Source organism: Equus caballus, chromosome 19 (assembly GCF_041296265.1).
Source record: "Equus caballus isolate H_3958 breed thoroughbred chromosome 19, TB-T2T, whole genome shotgun sequence".
In the NCBI taxonomy this organism is placed as follows: Eukaryota; Metazoa; Chordata; class Mammalia; order Perissodactyla; family Equidae; genus Equus; species Equus caballus.
In genome coordinates this window covers 66,350,502-66,365,501 of record NC_091702.1, presented here as the reverse complement: position 1 = coordinate 66,365,501, position 15,000 = coordinate 66,350,502, and the positions used below count along the sequence as shown (strand labels likewise).

At 44.5% G+C, this 15,000-nt stretch overlaps 2 protein-coding genes across 5 annotated transcripts in view; one reads left to right on the top strand and one right to left on the bottom strand.

Moving 5' to 3' along the window:
• ST3GAL6 (ST3 beta-galactoside alpha-2,3-sialyltransferase 6) overlaps positions 1–13,420 on the top strand; it is an 85,410-nt gene extending 71,990 nt beyond the window's left edge. For both annotated transcript variants that reach the window (XM_070243919.1, XM_023623941.2), the window contains one exon: positions 11,663–13,420. In XM_070243919.1, the coding sequence (XP_070100020.1) occupies positions 11,663–11,674 (12 nt within the window). In that variant the 3' untranslated portion in view covers positions 11,675–13,420. The remainder of the gene's footprint in view (positions 1–11,662) is intronic.
• The window catches only part of DCBLD2 (discoidin, CUB and LCCL domain containing 2), an 80,487-nt gene that overhangs the window by 11,105 nt on the left and 54,382 nt on the right, over positions 1–15,000 (bottom strand). For all 3 annotated transcript variants that reach the window (XM_023623934.2, XM_070243915.1, XM_070243916.1), the window contains 9 exons: positions 13,438–13,510; positions 12,998–13,131; positions 11,325–11,365; positions 10,322–10,537; positions 9,183–9,307; positions 4,415–4,565; positions 3,550–3,636; positions 3,277–3,402; positions 291–384 (listed from right to left, as the gene is read on the bottom strand). In XM_023623934.2, the coding sequence (XP_023479702.1) occupies positions 291–384; positions 3,277–3,402; positions 3,550–3,636; positions 4,415–4,565; positions 9,183–9,307; positions 10,322–10,537; positions 11,325–11,365; positions 12,998–13,131; positions 13,438–13,510 (1,047 nt within the window). The remainder of the gene's footprint in view (positions 1–290; positions 385–3,276; positions 3,403–3,549; positions 3,637–4,414; positions 4,566–9,182; positions 9,308–10,321; positions 10,538–11,324; positions 11,366–12,997; positions 13,132–13,437; positions 13,511–15,000) is intronic.

Here is a 15,000-nt window from a genome sequence, read left to right as displayed (position 1 = left end):
TGCCAGTCTTCCTCTACTTTGTATGTGGGTTGCCACAAGAGCATGGCCACTGACGAGTGGTGTAGGTCTGTGCCTGGGAACCGAACCCAGGCCACTGAATTAGAGCGTGCCCAACTTAACCACTAGGCCCGGGGGCTAGCTTCCAAAACCTGTGCTTTTTTATTCTAATGACTATCTTAACTTTCCATCACAAAGAGACGAATCATAGTTTATCTTCTATATTTAGTTTCTGCTTCACATTTGGAAACATCCCCTCTGGGATCAATCAGGAGAACTAGTCGTGGACTCACCTGTTCCTCCAATGCCAGGCACACACTAAAATGAGGATGAGCGTGGTGAGAACCATGACCAACACTGGGACAAGGACTGCGGCCAAGGCGACATCTGAAATTTAAAGAAAAAAGAACATTAATACCAAAGGCAGAAATCATGAAGGAAAAGAATGAACATTAACCATATCATCACTTCTATCTCAAAAAATACTATAAACATTTATGAAATGGACTGGGCATGAGCTGGCACCTGCAGAAGCTATCACAGACACATGGAAGTTGTCACACTATGTGCTCCACCCTTGTATATTTTTGAATCACCAGAACAAACTGAAAGACAGATGATAAACTGGGAAAATATTTTCTGCATCTGTGATAAAGGGTTAATATAATTAACATATTACAGAATTTATAAGTCAAGAACAAACAAAAGAAAAGTCAGCAGAGATGAATGAAACACCTTCTATTACGTTAAAAACACAAGTGCCCATTAAATATGTTCACCTCACTACTAATCAGAGAAACAGAAATTAAAACAAGAGGCTGTTTTTACTTATCAAATTGGCAGATATTTAAAAGAACAACTAATTCTTGAAGAGGATATCAGGAAACAGGTATTTTCATGAGAATATAAATTGATATCTTTCTGTTTAGCCTTTGGGGGCAATATGTATAAAAACATATTAATTGGCAGTTCCATATGTAGAATTTATTCTTAGGAAAAAATCAAGATGACATTTAAAGATGTTTACTTCTGTATCTGCAGAAGAGTTAAAAACTAGAAATAATCCAAATGCCCAACAATGAAAGAGAATGAGTAAAATCATGGTATCCTCCTTCCAGTAAAATATCATCCAGCAACCGGAAGTGATGTTGCAAAATGATGGCAAAATATTTATAGATATGGGAAAGTAACAATGTAGTGTTAGGTACAGAAAGCTGACTGCAAATGTGACTGAAGAGGGCAGAAAGTAACGCAATGCTGGAGCCCCAGGGGCATGCAGATCACTGAATCCCCCGCTGAATCCCACCATGCCACAGATAAGGAATCCTGGGCCCAGATGCAGAAAATGCTCTGCTTAAGGTCATTTGCGACATCAGTTTCTTTCTTCACCTGTCAACCCCTCTTCTTGGCTCTGAGGATGCTGCCATGAGCATCTGCTGCTATCTACCACAGGCTCAGCGCCAGACCCTGCGATGGCCTGACACAGCATCTCACTGCCTCCTGATAATCATACCCAAAGGAGGGGAAGAGAATGTGCAGGAGAGGAGAAGGATGGTCAATGACATGCAGCCTCTGAGAAGCTGGATGGATGGAAGGAGGGCACAAGTGTGTCTGTAGGCTCCACAACATGGGAATTTCCTTTGAATGGCTTCTACTTTCTGTGTGAGGTTGAAGATGTAACTGAGAGTGAGTGAAGATCTCTGGGTCAAGGGTTTGAAACACAGCGAAAGTTTCCAATAGCTACTGCTGAGAACAGACAGAAGAGCTAACCAGGGGAACAGAAAGCGGCTGGCCAGTGCTGAGGGCCCCGCTGAAGGAGGATCTGGAAGTTACAGGGGCACAAACCTGACCAGCACTTGATGCTCTCCAGCAGCCCTTTCAGCCTGGATATAAAAATGGAGAAGGGAGAAGTGCATAAAACAGAAATCGTGACTCAGGCTAGAAAGCACTAAGAATTTAGAGAAGTAAAGTGTGCTTAATCCCTAAGATCTGTGAAACTGGAGAGACAATCAGGTTCAGATGGATACAGTTTGATTTAATCAGAGGCATGAAAACATCTGTTTAGGTTCAAAAAGTAAGGAAAGCATACACACCGCCATCCCAGAGGAAAGGAGCCAGGGGTCTTCACTGAGACCTGCACACTCCCTGTGACTCTTTCTAAGCTTACAGGGATCCTCGCTCTGGAGAAGATGCTGTACGGACACCTTCAGTCTTGACACTGAGATTCTACGATCGGATTTTAAGATGAGCACGAGTTTTAAATGACTACTCTTTCTTCCAGGCATCTGGCCTGGGATCCTGCCCAAGGACACGGCCTCTGCAGCCCGGGGAGAGCTCCCTGCCGGGCCTGAGGTCTCCCGCCCCCACGCAGCCTTCTTCTCTCCAGCTTTCCCGGAAGCAGGAGAAAGAAACCGGGCCGTCTGGAAATGCTTTAGACGCGGGGAAGAAACCAACGTGGGAAGTTGGAGGAAGTTATCTGCTCCCAGGCAGATTTTCAGAAAATGAGAAAGACGACAGTTTCTGTGGCACCAGGCTCTCTAATGAAGTGCTTTCTCTTCTCTGCACTGTCCTGAACATTAGTGGGATTTTCTATCTGCCAACACTGAAAGTAGTTCCTCTATGACACTGAGGCTTTTTTCCTGAATTCAACTGAAATGTTGTTTTTTAACAACTAGTAAAATCAAAGGTACTACTATGTTTTGTACATGTTAACATCTTACTTATCATTAACAAAATCTGAAAGTACATTCTAATACAATTATATTTATAATCTGAAGAAAAATTGGAAACAATTTAAAAAGAGACTGAAGTATTTTTATGAACATATTATTTTTTAAAAAGTATTAGTTTTCACCAAAACTTCTGTTTCTTTTCCTAATCCCTTTGTGCTACCAAGTTCTGTAACCAGCAAATTAATATGTAATCAGAAAAAAAGTTTGTTTCCTGTTATGGTTTTAGTTATTTCTAGAAATATTTCTAAGCCTGAGACTCCACGTGTTTAGCTGTATAGGGAGAAAAATTGCAAGAGGAGGCGGAGAGCAGAGCACCCGTCTCCGAATATCTAAAGGCCTAGTCCCCACGGCCCCAAAGAACAGAACTGAGACAAGGCAGCCAGTTTTTCCCCAAGGAAGGAAATCAAATTTTTTGCTATTCTTCAAAAAAACAGAGTTACAGGAAAAGAAACTAAAGGTTTAAAGGCTGGAAATGTTCCTGAAAACTTAAGTTAAAGATAAAATAAAACTCTGCCGCGTGCCAGGTGGCGTTCCTGGGTTTGCAGACCTTTGGTCCCGTGCGGGGTCACGGTGGTGTTCCTGATGTCAGGCGTGGCGGTCGTCTGCTCTGTCTGTGCAGGGAATTCGTGGCTGCTGCGAGGCTGTAGCGGCTGAGTGAATTTGGGGGCACGACCTTGAAAAAAGTTTTAAAAACTCTTTATTCTTTTATCTACACCAACTTGATGAAGATAAAGTTATTTTATAATGCTTTTATGTGTTTATGGAAAGTTATACCACAAATCCAGGGAGCGTCATGCTGCCCCGGTGGGGGCAGGCATACCTTTGGCTACCTTTGGAGGGGCTGTAGTGCTTTTGAGGTCGTTGCTGTTCCAAGGAGGTGGAGGCTGAGTGAATTTGGGAGGACGACCTTAAAAAATGGTTTAGAGAAGTTTACACATTTTGCTTATAAAAATCATAGTTAAAAATAGTAACTTTACATGTCTTTAACGCTTCCTAGAATACTTAATTCTGCATTGTAGTTTTGAATCTCAGACAGAAATATGTCAGAAGAATAAATATGCTCTGCATTAAATGGACAAATATACTGAGATTTCTGAATTTTTAAATAACTAAATTGTCTAAAAATACTCTTCTTAGGAAGGAGAATGGGGAGGCTGATGATGCTGACTCTGAAGCTAGAGAAGTGTCATCACAATTGGATACACTACTGGTTCGATTCATCTAATAACGTTTACGGAGGGCCCATATGTGCCAGGCGCTACAGTAGCTCCTGGGGAGACAACGGTAAACAAAGTGCTGAAATATTATATATAAGATGGAAGGAAGTTCTTCCCACTTTTAATTTACTCCCAGGAAAGGCACCTAGACTGAGGTTACTGTTCCAGTCATCGGCGCTCCCGTGACACAAGCACGACGCGACACGAGAGCTGGGAGGAACTAAGACGGGGACTGGATCTGGAAAGCAGGCTCAGGGAGCTGCTATCAGCGATGCTCTCTTCAGCAGCAATTTGGAACTCATTTTGATGTCTAACTTTTTAACAGGATAACTATTTCTTTTGAAAATCCCTTCAAGAAGATACTGTAATTAGAGGTTAAACACACATTATTACAAACAACTCTCTCTGAGAACAGTCATTTTTAATTAATTCACTGAAAACGACATAGCCAATGTGCTGTTGCTTTACCTTTAGGAATAAACTGACATCCAAGGAGCTCCATTTTCATGGCAATTTTCTGCTGCCACTGGGTAGGATTCACTCTGATAAAACGTGCAATAATTGGTGGCAAAAAGTTATTACGCACATCCTGGTGATAATCTTTGTTTCCTTGAAATATCTTTAAAAAACAACAAAAAATCGGTACTTTACATCAGCAGAGGTCAGGGCTACGCTGCTCCACTGAATCATGACTTGTGTTTGGCTTTGGGCTTTAAATGAGACCTGCAAAGTATGACCATGAGGAGAACTTTCTAAGAGGGTAAATGAATCATAATTTGGAAAAGCGACTAAGAAGCTGCACATCCTTCATCAAAAATATGCAAAGGAAAATACTGAATATGAAAAGGACTTTCAGCTGATTTGAACACGACCAGAGTGCTAAGGTGGCGATTTGGGAAGACGGTGTCGACTGCACTGAGACAGTGTATGGCATTAAAACATTAGTAACTCTGGTGCTGGGGCACACCAAGTATTTAAATATATTAGTTTTATTTCACAGTAAAGCATGATTGAACATCTGAGGCCTCAGAGGAAATGCTTTACTGTGCACTTTTCATAACTTGACTCTCATAAACAAAGAGAACATACACTAACAAACTCCTAACAGACACAGACCCCCACCTACTGGAGAAACTACATAAACGCAGTTCCCACAGCATCCGTTTTCATTTTTTGTTGCTATTTCAACCAGAAAAGTGACACTGTTCCCTGCCTAATATACTGATTGTAGCTGAACAGCAAGAAATGAATTACATGAATAATCCTTAGGTAAAAATATGATTTCAAGTGACTATCTCATTCCCTCGACTATTTCAAGCAAATGAGGATAGTACCTTACACTGCAGCAGCTCAGTTATTTACAAAGCATTTTCATATGATTACCTAGATGCTCTTCATGACAACCCCAGGAAACAGGCAGAACCCAGCATACTGCAGCTTGAGGGATGTAAGCGGACCACACAGCCGGTCGTGACGGGGCCCTGACTGGAACCATGTCTGCTGACTTAAGTACAGGGCTCCACTAGGCAAAAAAGAGACCTCCTCATTCCTTTGGCCAAATCACCAAGGTCGTTTCTAATGACCATTAATGAGAAGACAGCTGCCTCAAGTCAAAGGGGCTTGCTTTTTCTCAGTTAACTGAGAGCAAGTAAATGCCTAACTCCTCAAATCAAGTCATTTCCCAATATTATAGCTATTTTCCTCCTGGCTAATTCACATGGCATTAGATTATAAACTTCTGAGATGTGTTAATATCCCTCATTTTCTAAGAGTTTTGAAGTTACCTTAACCTCCAAACTAGTAAGCTTCCACCATTTCCTCAGATATTACTCTGAAATAAAATGAAGGCAATTATTTGCCATCTATTATATTACTGGAACAGGAACAATAACTGAACATCATTTGAGGACATAAAACCTTTCCCTGAGACCTTACTCCATATTGCAGTCTCATTTTTATAAAGAATGCAAACGAGAAAGATTTCAGAAAAACCAAGTAAAAAAGACTTGTTATATTTAACCTGTTAGTATTTATTATGAACCCCCGCATTTAGGGAGGTCTGCACATGTCATGAGGGTAAAATGGAAGACAAAGTTCCCACTCTCAAGGAACCTAAATTTTTGGGTAATACCTCCACAAATATGGCATACCATTAAAAAGCAATATATCATGAAAACAAGTTGTACATACATTCCCACTTTCTGAAAACAAAAATGAAGCCTGTCTCGGCCTGTGCGTATGTGCTCATGCACGTGTGCAGGCTGGAAAGGGCATGAGATGAATACACCCACTACCCCTGTGCTGGGGGCAGAGCAGGGAGCAGATGGGCTGACATGAGGCAAAAGATTGTTATTTCATGTAATTCAGTGGAAGGACTTCTGCTTCAATCCATGATAGACTAGGAAGGACTAGATTTACCCTTCTCCTTAAACACTGAAAACTCGAGTAAAATGTGTGAACCAATGGTTTGCAGACACTGGACAACAGGCAGCACAGGACAATAATCCCTGTGAGAGGGAAGCAAATAAGGCGAGCCTTTCTGGTGCCCCAGTACTGGCTGAAGAGCGCCCGTGGTCTCACTGAATTGAGGAGACAGAGCTCAGAGACTGAGAGGCTAAGGCAGCTAGAATTCACAGGGCAGAGCGGAGTACAGAAGAGGACTGACAGAGAGAGACTTTTAGGATCTGCAGGCATTTCTCCTTAAATCTTCGGCTGCTCCTACAGAAGCATCTGTGGATGGGAAAAGAACCAGGGGAAGGAGCCACGAGCACAATTCTCAGAGCCACACAGTGCTGGGCTCAGCTCACACGGCCGACAGATGGAGAAACCGCCTAACACAGGGGACCTCGGGCCAAGGACTCAGAGCAGCAGTGTCTCAGCATGGGAACGGCAGGTGAAGGTTGCTCAGGTCCTGCCCAGCAGAGTCAAAATGCAAGCCTTGAAAAGATCAAATGATCCCCAAGTAACCCAACTGCACCCCAGCATAAAGCTCAAAAATACTAAAGGAGTAACAATAAAAACAAAAACCAGCACCAAACAACGTAAGGTTCACCATGTCTGGCAACCAATCAGAAATTCCCGGGCATGTCAAATATGACCCATAATACCAATCAATACAAAAAGACCCAGATACAACACATTAGTAGGTAGAATTAGTAGATAAGAGCATTAAAAGGGCTATTATATACTCCACATGTTTTAGAGGTAAGAAAAGTATGAGCATGTTAAAGAGTGACATGGAAGAAACTTTAAAAGCCCAAAACTGAAAATCTAGAGGTAGAAAATACGATATTGGAGATAAAAATACAGTGGACAGGATTAACAGCAGATTAGACAGTGCAAATAGATTAATGAACTTGAAGATAAAACAACAGAAATTTTCCAAACTAGAACACAGAGAAAGATTTGGGGGAAAAACAGAACAGAGCATCAGTGAACTGTGAGGCATCTTCAAGGCCACAGTATTCTTGTAATTAGAATTGAGAAGGTGACATACCTGAAGACGCGTCCTACAGTTTTCCAAATTTGATGCAAATTATAACCCACAAAGCCAAGAAGCTCAAAGAACCCAAGCAGAAGAAACACAAAGACAACCACACAAAGGCACGTCATAATCAAACAGCAAAAAGAGAATCTTAAAAGTAGCCAAGGAAAAAATAGACACATCACATGTTGAAGAACAAAGATAAGAATGATGGCAGAATTCCCACTGAAAACAACGGACCAGCATGGTTAAAGTGCTGGAAGAAAAACACTGTCAACCTAGGAATTCTATACCCAGTGACATTATCTTTCAAAACCGAAGCAAAAAAAGTCTTTTTCAGAAATACCATTAAATGTTGTTAGACGTTTTTATAACACAAGCATGGATAATTTTTATAATTTCAAAAAATTAACTATGTTCCACAAGTATAATAAATATTATGAACATAAACATGGATGTGCCAGGAGTAAAAAGTGGTCGAGTCTGGGGCGTTAATCAGAAGATGAACATGAGATAGTACGGCTCTGTGCTCTGTTGGGGGGGCTCCCTGGGCACGAGGCCCAGTGGAACTGGCAGAAGAGAGGAAGGCAGGCCTGACATAGCAGCAGGAGAGTTTTGACCCACACAAGAGATTATAGGGGCGCCTGGAGGTTTCCAAACAGATGAGAAAAGTGGTAACTGAAGCTCTATTAGCAAATCATACATCTGACAGAGAACCAATAGTATCCTCTCACTGAAACAAAATCCACAGGAAAGTTTTATTGAAAAAATGTGCCATAACTCCAATTCTAGAGGAGAGGCAGCTACCCACTGTGGGGACAGGCACTGCCCCAGGTACAAGACCTCTGTGGTGGGTCAGGGGCTGGGCGCCCAGGAGAAGGTGACAAGCAGCTAGATGGCAGCCCCCTCTGCCTCCTCGCTACTTGTCATCTGATCTGGCACTTCCAGCATCGTTGTTTTTTGCTAACTAAAACAATAATTTTGTAATTACCATAGAAGTTAAGAAAATTCTTCAGGTAGGAAAAATGGAAGTTTTCTAAGACAGAATTGGTGAGGTGACCCTGAAATGGCCTTCAAGTCTAGAACATCCTATAATTTAAAGCATTTATGTCTTTCGTTCTTTCGTCTCCCTTGCCTACTACGGGGTAGAAATTTGGGAATAAACTAGGCTCTCTATCATTCTGTGGATGTTAAGAAAAGCTTTTCAATATATTTTTCTTCTTCTTCGTCTCCCCAAAGCCCCCCAGTACACAGCTGTATATCCTAGCTGTGATTGCCTCTGGTTGTGCTGTGTGGGACGCCACCTCAGCATGGCCTGATGAGCAGTGCCATGTCCACACCCAGGATCCGAACCAGCAAAACCCTGGGCCGCTGAAACGGAGCGTGTGAACTTAACCACTTGGCCACAGGGCTGGCCCCAAGAGAAGCTTTTTAAAGACAAGGAATTATAAGTTCATTTTCAGATTTCTTAATAAAGTATCTAAACAACTGAGTTAAAAATGTAGTAAAAGAAAGTCAGGAAAGTACTTACCCTCACACCACCAAAAGGGACCCAGACACACTGAGAATTTCCTAACCATAGTTAGAAGGGTAGGGCCAATAGCTAACACTGCCTAAAATAACCAGAAGAGGGCAGAGTAAGACCAACGGATACTGCACTTTCACATCTCTTACACAGGACAGCTTCTGTGACTTTTGGCAAAGGGTCATTTTTTAAAATGTTTTTTCAAAACATTTCGTTAATCCTTTTACCTTATCCTGCTCGACACCAGGCTCCCTGTACACGGTCCATCTCTGCCCATCGTCACTGTAGAGAACTCTGTAGGCCGACACATAGTAATTATGCTCCACCATGGTGGAGCCGGTGGTGACGATGCCTGGGGAGTGAGAGGTGCTTTCATTAGTGCCCACGTCTGATCTCGGAGTCTGTTCAGCAGAAACACTGCAGGACAAACACCTAAGATGCCCCGTGCCAGCACTCTGCCTGTGGTGCACGACCACATCTAGGAGCAAGGCTTCCTCAGATCCTCGGCTGCCCCCTGGTGAGAGGAGAAAGACGGGTGCACATGGGAAAGGACTACTCTATCCTGCAGCCTGCGAGTGTGTCCTTAGAAAATACATTTCACCTACTGAGTAAGAATGATCTTCTGGGAACGAACAGATTAAAGACGATTGTTTTCAGTACCAAAGCAAAACAAATCTTAACAAAACCAATCCCAACCAATTATTCAAACCATTTGCTAAACTGCTCTAAATACTTATATTTATATTCAGCACATATGAAATATTTTTTATAGCACTTAAAGGGGACTTCTTGGACTTAAATTTCTCATAATGACTGTAAGAGGATGGTTATTCCAGATGTCTCAAGATCCCTTTACTGAAGCAGTGCCTTGAAAGAATCTTAGTACAATGAAAAGGGAAGCTAACAAGAATCCGATACCAACTCCTCTGCCCTGTCATGTTTCTTATAAAAGCATCTTCATTAATATTAACACCAACAAAGAAAACAAAACCATAGAATTAAATCTGCAGTGACCTAATTTTCTATAAAAATCTTAGACGGGGGTAGGCCCAGGGGCACAGCAGTTAAGTTCACGCGTTCCGCTTTGGCAGCCCGCGATTCACCCATTTGGATCCTGGTGTGGACCTGCATACCACTTGGCAAGCCATGCTGTGGCAGGCATTCCACATATAAAGTGGAGGAAGATGGGCACAGATGTTAGCTCAGGGCCAGTCTTCCTCAGCAAAAAGAGAAGGATTGGCGACAGACATTAGCTCAGAGCTAATCTTCCTCAAAAAAAAAAAGAAAGAAAGAAAAATCTTAGATGTCAGCAGCTTTCCAAACAGAATCCATGTCACACGTTGCTCTAGAAGGTTGTGTCTCTTACCTGTTATCTTCTTCTCCTTGTTCAGGTCGACTTGTAACCACTGGTACTCGTCAGTGGCAAGTGCAGCCCAAGGAGGTCCTGGCTTCTTCAGCCGGGCCTTTGCGGGTTTCCAACTGTTCTCTTGGCCTGTGTGGTCAGTCCACTCCAGCACAGACGACGCCGTGATCTGTGCATCAGCTATCACACCAGATTCCATCCCCAGTGTTCCATAACACCCTGAATCAAAGAAGAAAGCAATGTGCTTCCAGCTATAAATTCACAACCTGGATAAACCTGCTCATCGCAAGCTTTCTCTCGTACCTTTAATTAGCACACACTACGCTAATGACACATTGTAATAGAGAGATTTCAACATCAGGCACGTGTTTCTTGGGTCTAGGTCTCTGGGTCTCGTCAGGAAACGTATGTATGTGTCCATGAGCAATAACTGTTAGTTTAAAGGAGATGCATGACCCTCTGCCAGATGCCACCCGCACGTCCTCCAGGTGTCTGCTCAGAGGCCACATTCTCCACGAGGCTGCCCTCCCTCCACGGGTCCCTCCTGCACTGCCTCGCCTTCTTGCTTTATTTCTCTACAATATTCTTGCTTTATTTTTCTTCTATGACACTATGAGCAATAATCTAGTTATTCACTGTTTACTGGCAATCTGTCACTCCGACTGCAAGCCCTGGAGGCAGGACTGTGTGTTGTGCTCACTGCGGTCTGGCCACCCCAGAACGGGCCTGAGAGGCGAGAGGAGGCTCCCAGTGAACGTGTTCTGTCAAAGGAATTCACTACTTCTTCACACAAGTTCAAAATCACCTGTTCTAAGAAACTTCTCCCTCTTAAAGTCAGACCTCCCGTTGACTTCATTTGTTATATTACTAAACACTCATCTGCCCTCACAGTGTTATTGTGACACCTACATGAGAAAGGGCAAAACAGTGTGTGCCTGACACCAGTGTGCAAGAAATACTGACTATTACGCAAATTACAGAGTTATAAAGTCCATGAAAGGCTTACCACTGGTCTTAAATGTAAAAAGACTTGTAGATAAGTGTCCCCTGAAAGAGAGAAAGGTTTTTTGGTGACACTCACGTAACACATGGCTTCCCCAGATTTATATCAGTAACACTTTTTCTGTTGTGTTTATTTTACCATACAAAGAACTAAGAAAACTCTCTGCCTATATATTACAATTGATGTTGTTCCTAGCAAAAAAGTCTCACTTCTAAGCAAAGCAACTTCTGAAATCAGCATAAACAACTTTCTCTACAAGTCTCTAGTTCCCAGTTTCATATACAATTGTGCTAATGTGTCCACATAACCTTTAATATGTACTTATTTTATTTCTTTTTCAGGCAATAAACTGATTCCTAATACTTTCGTGTGGCTTCTGGGGAAAGTACACTGAAAGGCGTAACTCTCAGAGAACGAGGCTCGAGCTCCCTGGGCAAAGAGAGGAAAAGCTGCTACCATAGGGAGACTGCGTCTGGTGCAGAAAAGCAGCACGTCCCAGACGACGAGCTGCAGAGCTAAAAGCAGCTGTGTGCTTAGGTTTCAAGGTGACGTGTGGAACAGGTGCAGCGGGGAGAAGGCGCGGACAGCGAGGAGCCCACCTCACGCAGGTCACAGGCTCTAAGGAACTTGGAGGGACTGAGTCATCGGGGCACAATCCTGCTGTGAGCACAGCACCCAAACCATTACAACTGGACTCAGCCTGTCCTAATTTTTTTTGAATATAAAAGAGCGAATTCACATACAAAAAAAATCCTCTCCCACGGAAGCACAGGGAAGGACTGAAAGGATCTGCAGAAAGCGTGCGGAAGACCGTGAGAGGGATGGTAGCCGACTCCATCAGGACGGGCACACAACAGCCCACGCAGGGCCTGCTCTGCATGCCCAGGGAGCTACGTGGTTAAGGCAGAGTCGTAACAAAATGAAAAGAGTAAGTGACAGAGACACATGGCCCATAATGCAGACAATATCTGCAGGCTGGTCCTTCACAACATGCCTACTCCTGCTTCCTACTGTCCTGGGTGCCGGTCACGTGCCTGCCTTCTGAACGGAAAGTGGCCTCATGCCTCAAAGAAACTGCTCACAATGGGCTCAGCACTGTCTGCAATGCTGAGGCATCTCAAGGGGCAAGAGCCACGAAGACGACCAGGAGGACTGCATCTCCGCTCAGCGCTCCAACCTCCCCTGCTTTCGATGTCTAAGTCACGTCCAACAGTGGAACACACAGACACCGGAAAACACATTCTTAAAACATTCTCTTGGGATCAAAGGGATTCATAACAAAACTACTTCTGATTTAGGTCAAAACTTAGTTTACGTTGAAAGTATTTCAGCTATCTGATCCATCCAGGTCACAGAGGCTGTAAGGAACAGAGTAGCTATGGCTTCTCATCTTCAAAATGAAGCGAGAATTTGGCAGTAAACTTCTAGACTCTTATTCCAGTTTTTTTCCAACACTTAGAAAAGAAGAAAGAAACAAACCACTCTTCCAAATGACGTTTTTGACAGACAGGCTGAGATGTAACCTTCAATACGCTCGGACACTGAGCACCTGCAATGCGAGTGCTGGCCGCACAAACATCATTTCCCAAATGCCATCCGCAGTGAGATCGCGGGGCGCTAACGAGCCCCACCCCAGCCCGCCCGGCACGCGTATTAGGAACAGCGCAGATACTCACACCACAGACGTGACGTTGTTGGCCAGAGAACTCTCGTAGTACGGGATTCCCTTACTGATGACGACACTGATCTGCCCGCCCAGCACGTTTGACACCACTCCTGCGTGCACACCCGCCATGCACAAGGGCGAGGACTGGGGAGGGAGAGACAAGCCTAGTGCTTGATTGTCTTCTGATAATTCATAAGCAAGACACACTTCCTCAAGAAATTAGTTGAGCTGGGCAGTTTTCTCAATAAACGTGGGATAGATTATTGATGTTCTAACATAGAACAAATTTTTAGCGGAAGAAAAAAATAAAACACATATTATGAAAAACAAACAATTCCTAAAAAATAAAAATCAAGATACAGATATACAATAGGTCACATCCACCTATTCTAGAGTTTAAAAAAAATAAAGTTACATCAAAACTTGAACACGAGCCTGTATCCCACTCACATCTCTATATCCATGAGGGATCGTTCCGGATATCTCAGCAAAAGGAAGCAGACAGCCCGCTGGGCAGTACTTACTGCAAAATACAAACAAGTTCAAGGGGAGACGGCTGTACCTTCTGGGGAAAGACAACATCACATACCCATTTTTCAGTTTAACGTAGATTTCATAACCCACACCCCCCCAACAGGCCCTTTCCGACTTGCTCCCTCCATCCTCACGCACGCTCCCCCACGTGCTCACAGAAGCTGTCTCAGCTTCTGCAAATGCTTTATGTACTTCCTGGTGAACGGCAGACAGTTTCTACTGTACGATCTACGCATCATCTTTAAGAGCTGCATGATATTCTATTTTGTGGATAAACCAGGGTTGTACTTTACCAACCCTCTACTGGTCAAACATAAGTTGGCCTAAACATGCCTGGCATTCGCTCGTTTACTCACTCTCCCGCCCACCAGCCACGGAGCATGGTCACCCGCACATCTGCCCCGTCCTCTGCCAGGGGCTGGGCCCTGGGTTTACAAAGGTCAACCACGCCTGCCCCTGTCCTCACGGGGCTTCCATTCCAGCGATGGGGAGGACATTAACCGACAGTTACACTGACAACTAGTCAGACTGCAACTGTGCTATGAAGGAAAGGCACTCCATGAAGTAACTGGGAGCGATCTAACTCAACAGGCGTAACGCAGACCCTCCGTAAACACGCTGCGTGCCAGGCGGCATTCTACTGCTCAGGGAATGCACCGCGGAACCCTGCGGGTGGGGACCATCACCCTCAGTTGACAGACGGGCCGTGTCTGTGCCCCACGCAGGGCTCGGCACCGCCCCGGTCACGGAACGGGCTCTGAGGAAGTGCAACTTGGGCGGAGAAGGAACGGCCGTCCCTGGAGCACGCGGAGGGAAGCGCACGGCCTCAGAAGGAACGGCGCGGCCCTGGGCAGGACGGCTGGGTGGGTTGGAGCTGAGGGGGACGAGCGCAGGCAGGAGGGAAGGTGAGTCTGAGAGAAGGCGGGAGAGGTGGGCAGTGGCCAGGCGTGCCGAGGCCCTGCGGCTAGGGTAAGGAGCCTGGAATATGTATCTAAGTAAAAACAGGCAGCCAACAAAGGATTCGACAGCTTGTACACATAATCTGATTCATATCTTTAAAAAGAGCATCGTGGCTCCCGGGAAGAAGAGCTCGTAAGGAACCAGGCGTGGAAGCTGGGATAGCACCAGGCAGAGAGTACGGCAGTCCAGGCGAGAGATGGGGGCAGCCTACACATGGGCGGTGACGACGGAGCTGGAGAGTGGAGGGCATAAGACAGCTGACCCTCTGGCAGGGCTGCGTGCCATACACCAGGGCCAGGGTTACCTCTGCTGAGCAGGATGCCCCACGAGTGCTGAGGAGCATGCCTAGGCCACATGGAGACAAGGCGAGTTCTTTGGGGAGTGGCCCCCAGCTGGGGGAGGTTAGTGAGAGGGGTCTTAGAAGAGAATGATTGTGCCAAGCAGAGAGGAGCAAACGGATTCCAGGCAGAAGTTCTCAGGGCTCAAGAGCAGGGTAAACAATGAAGAGCTGCTTCAGCA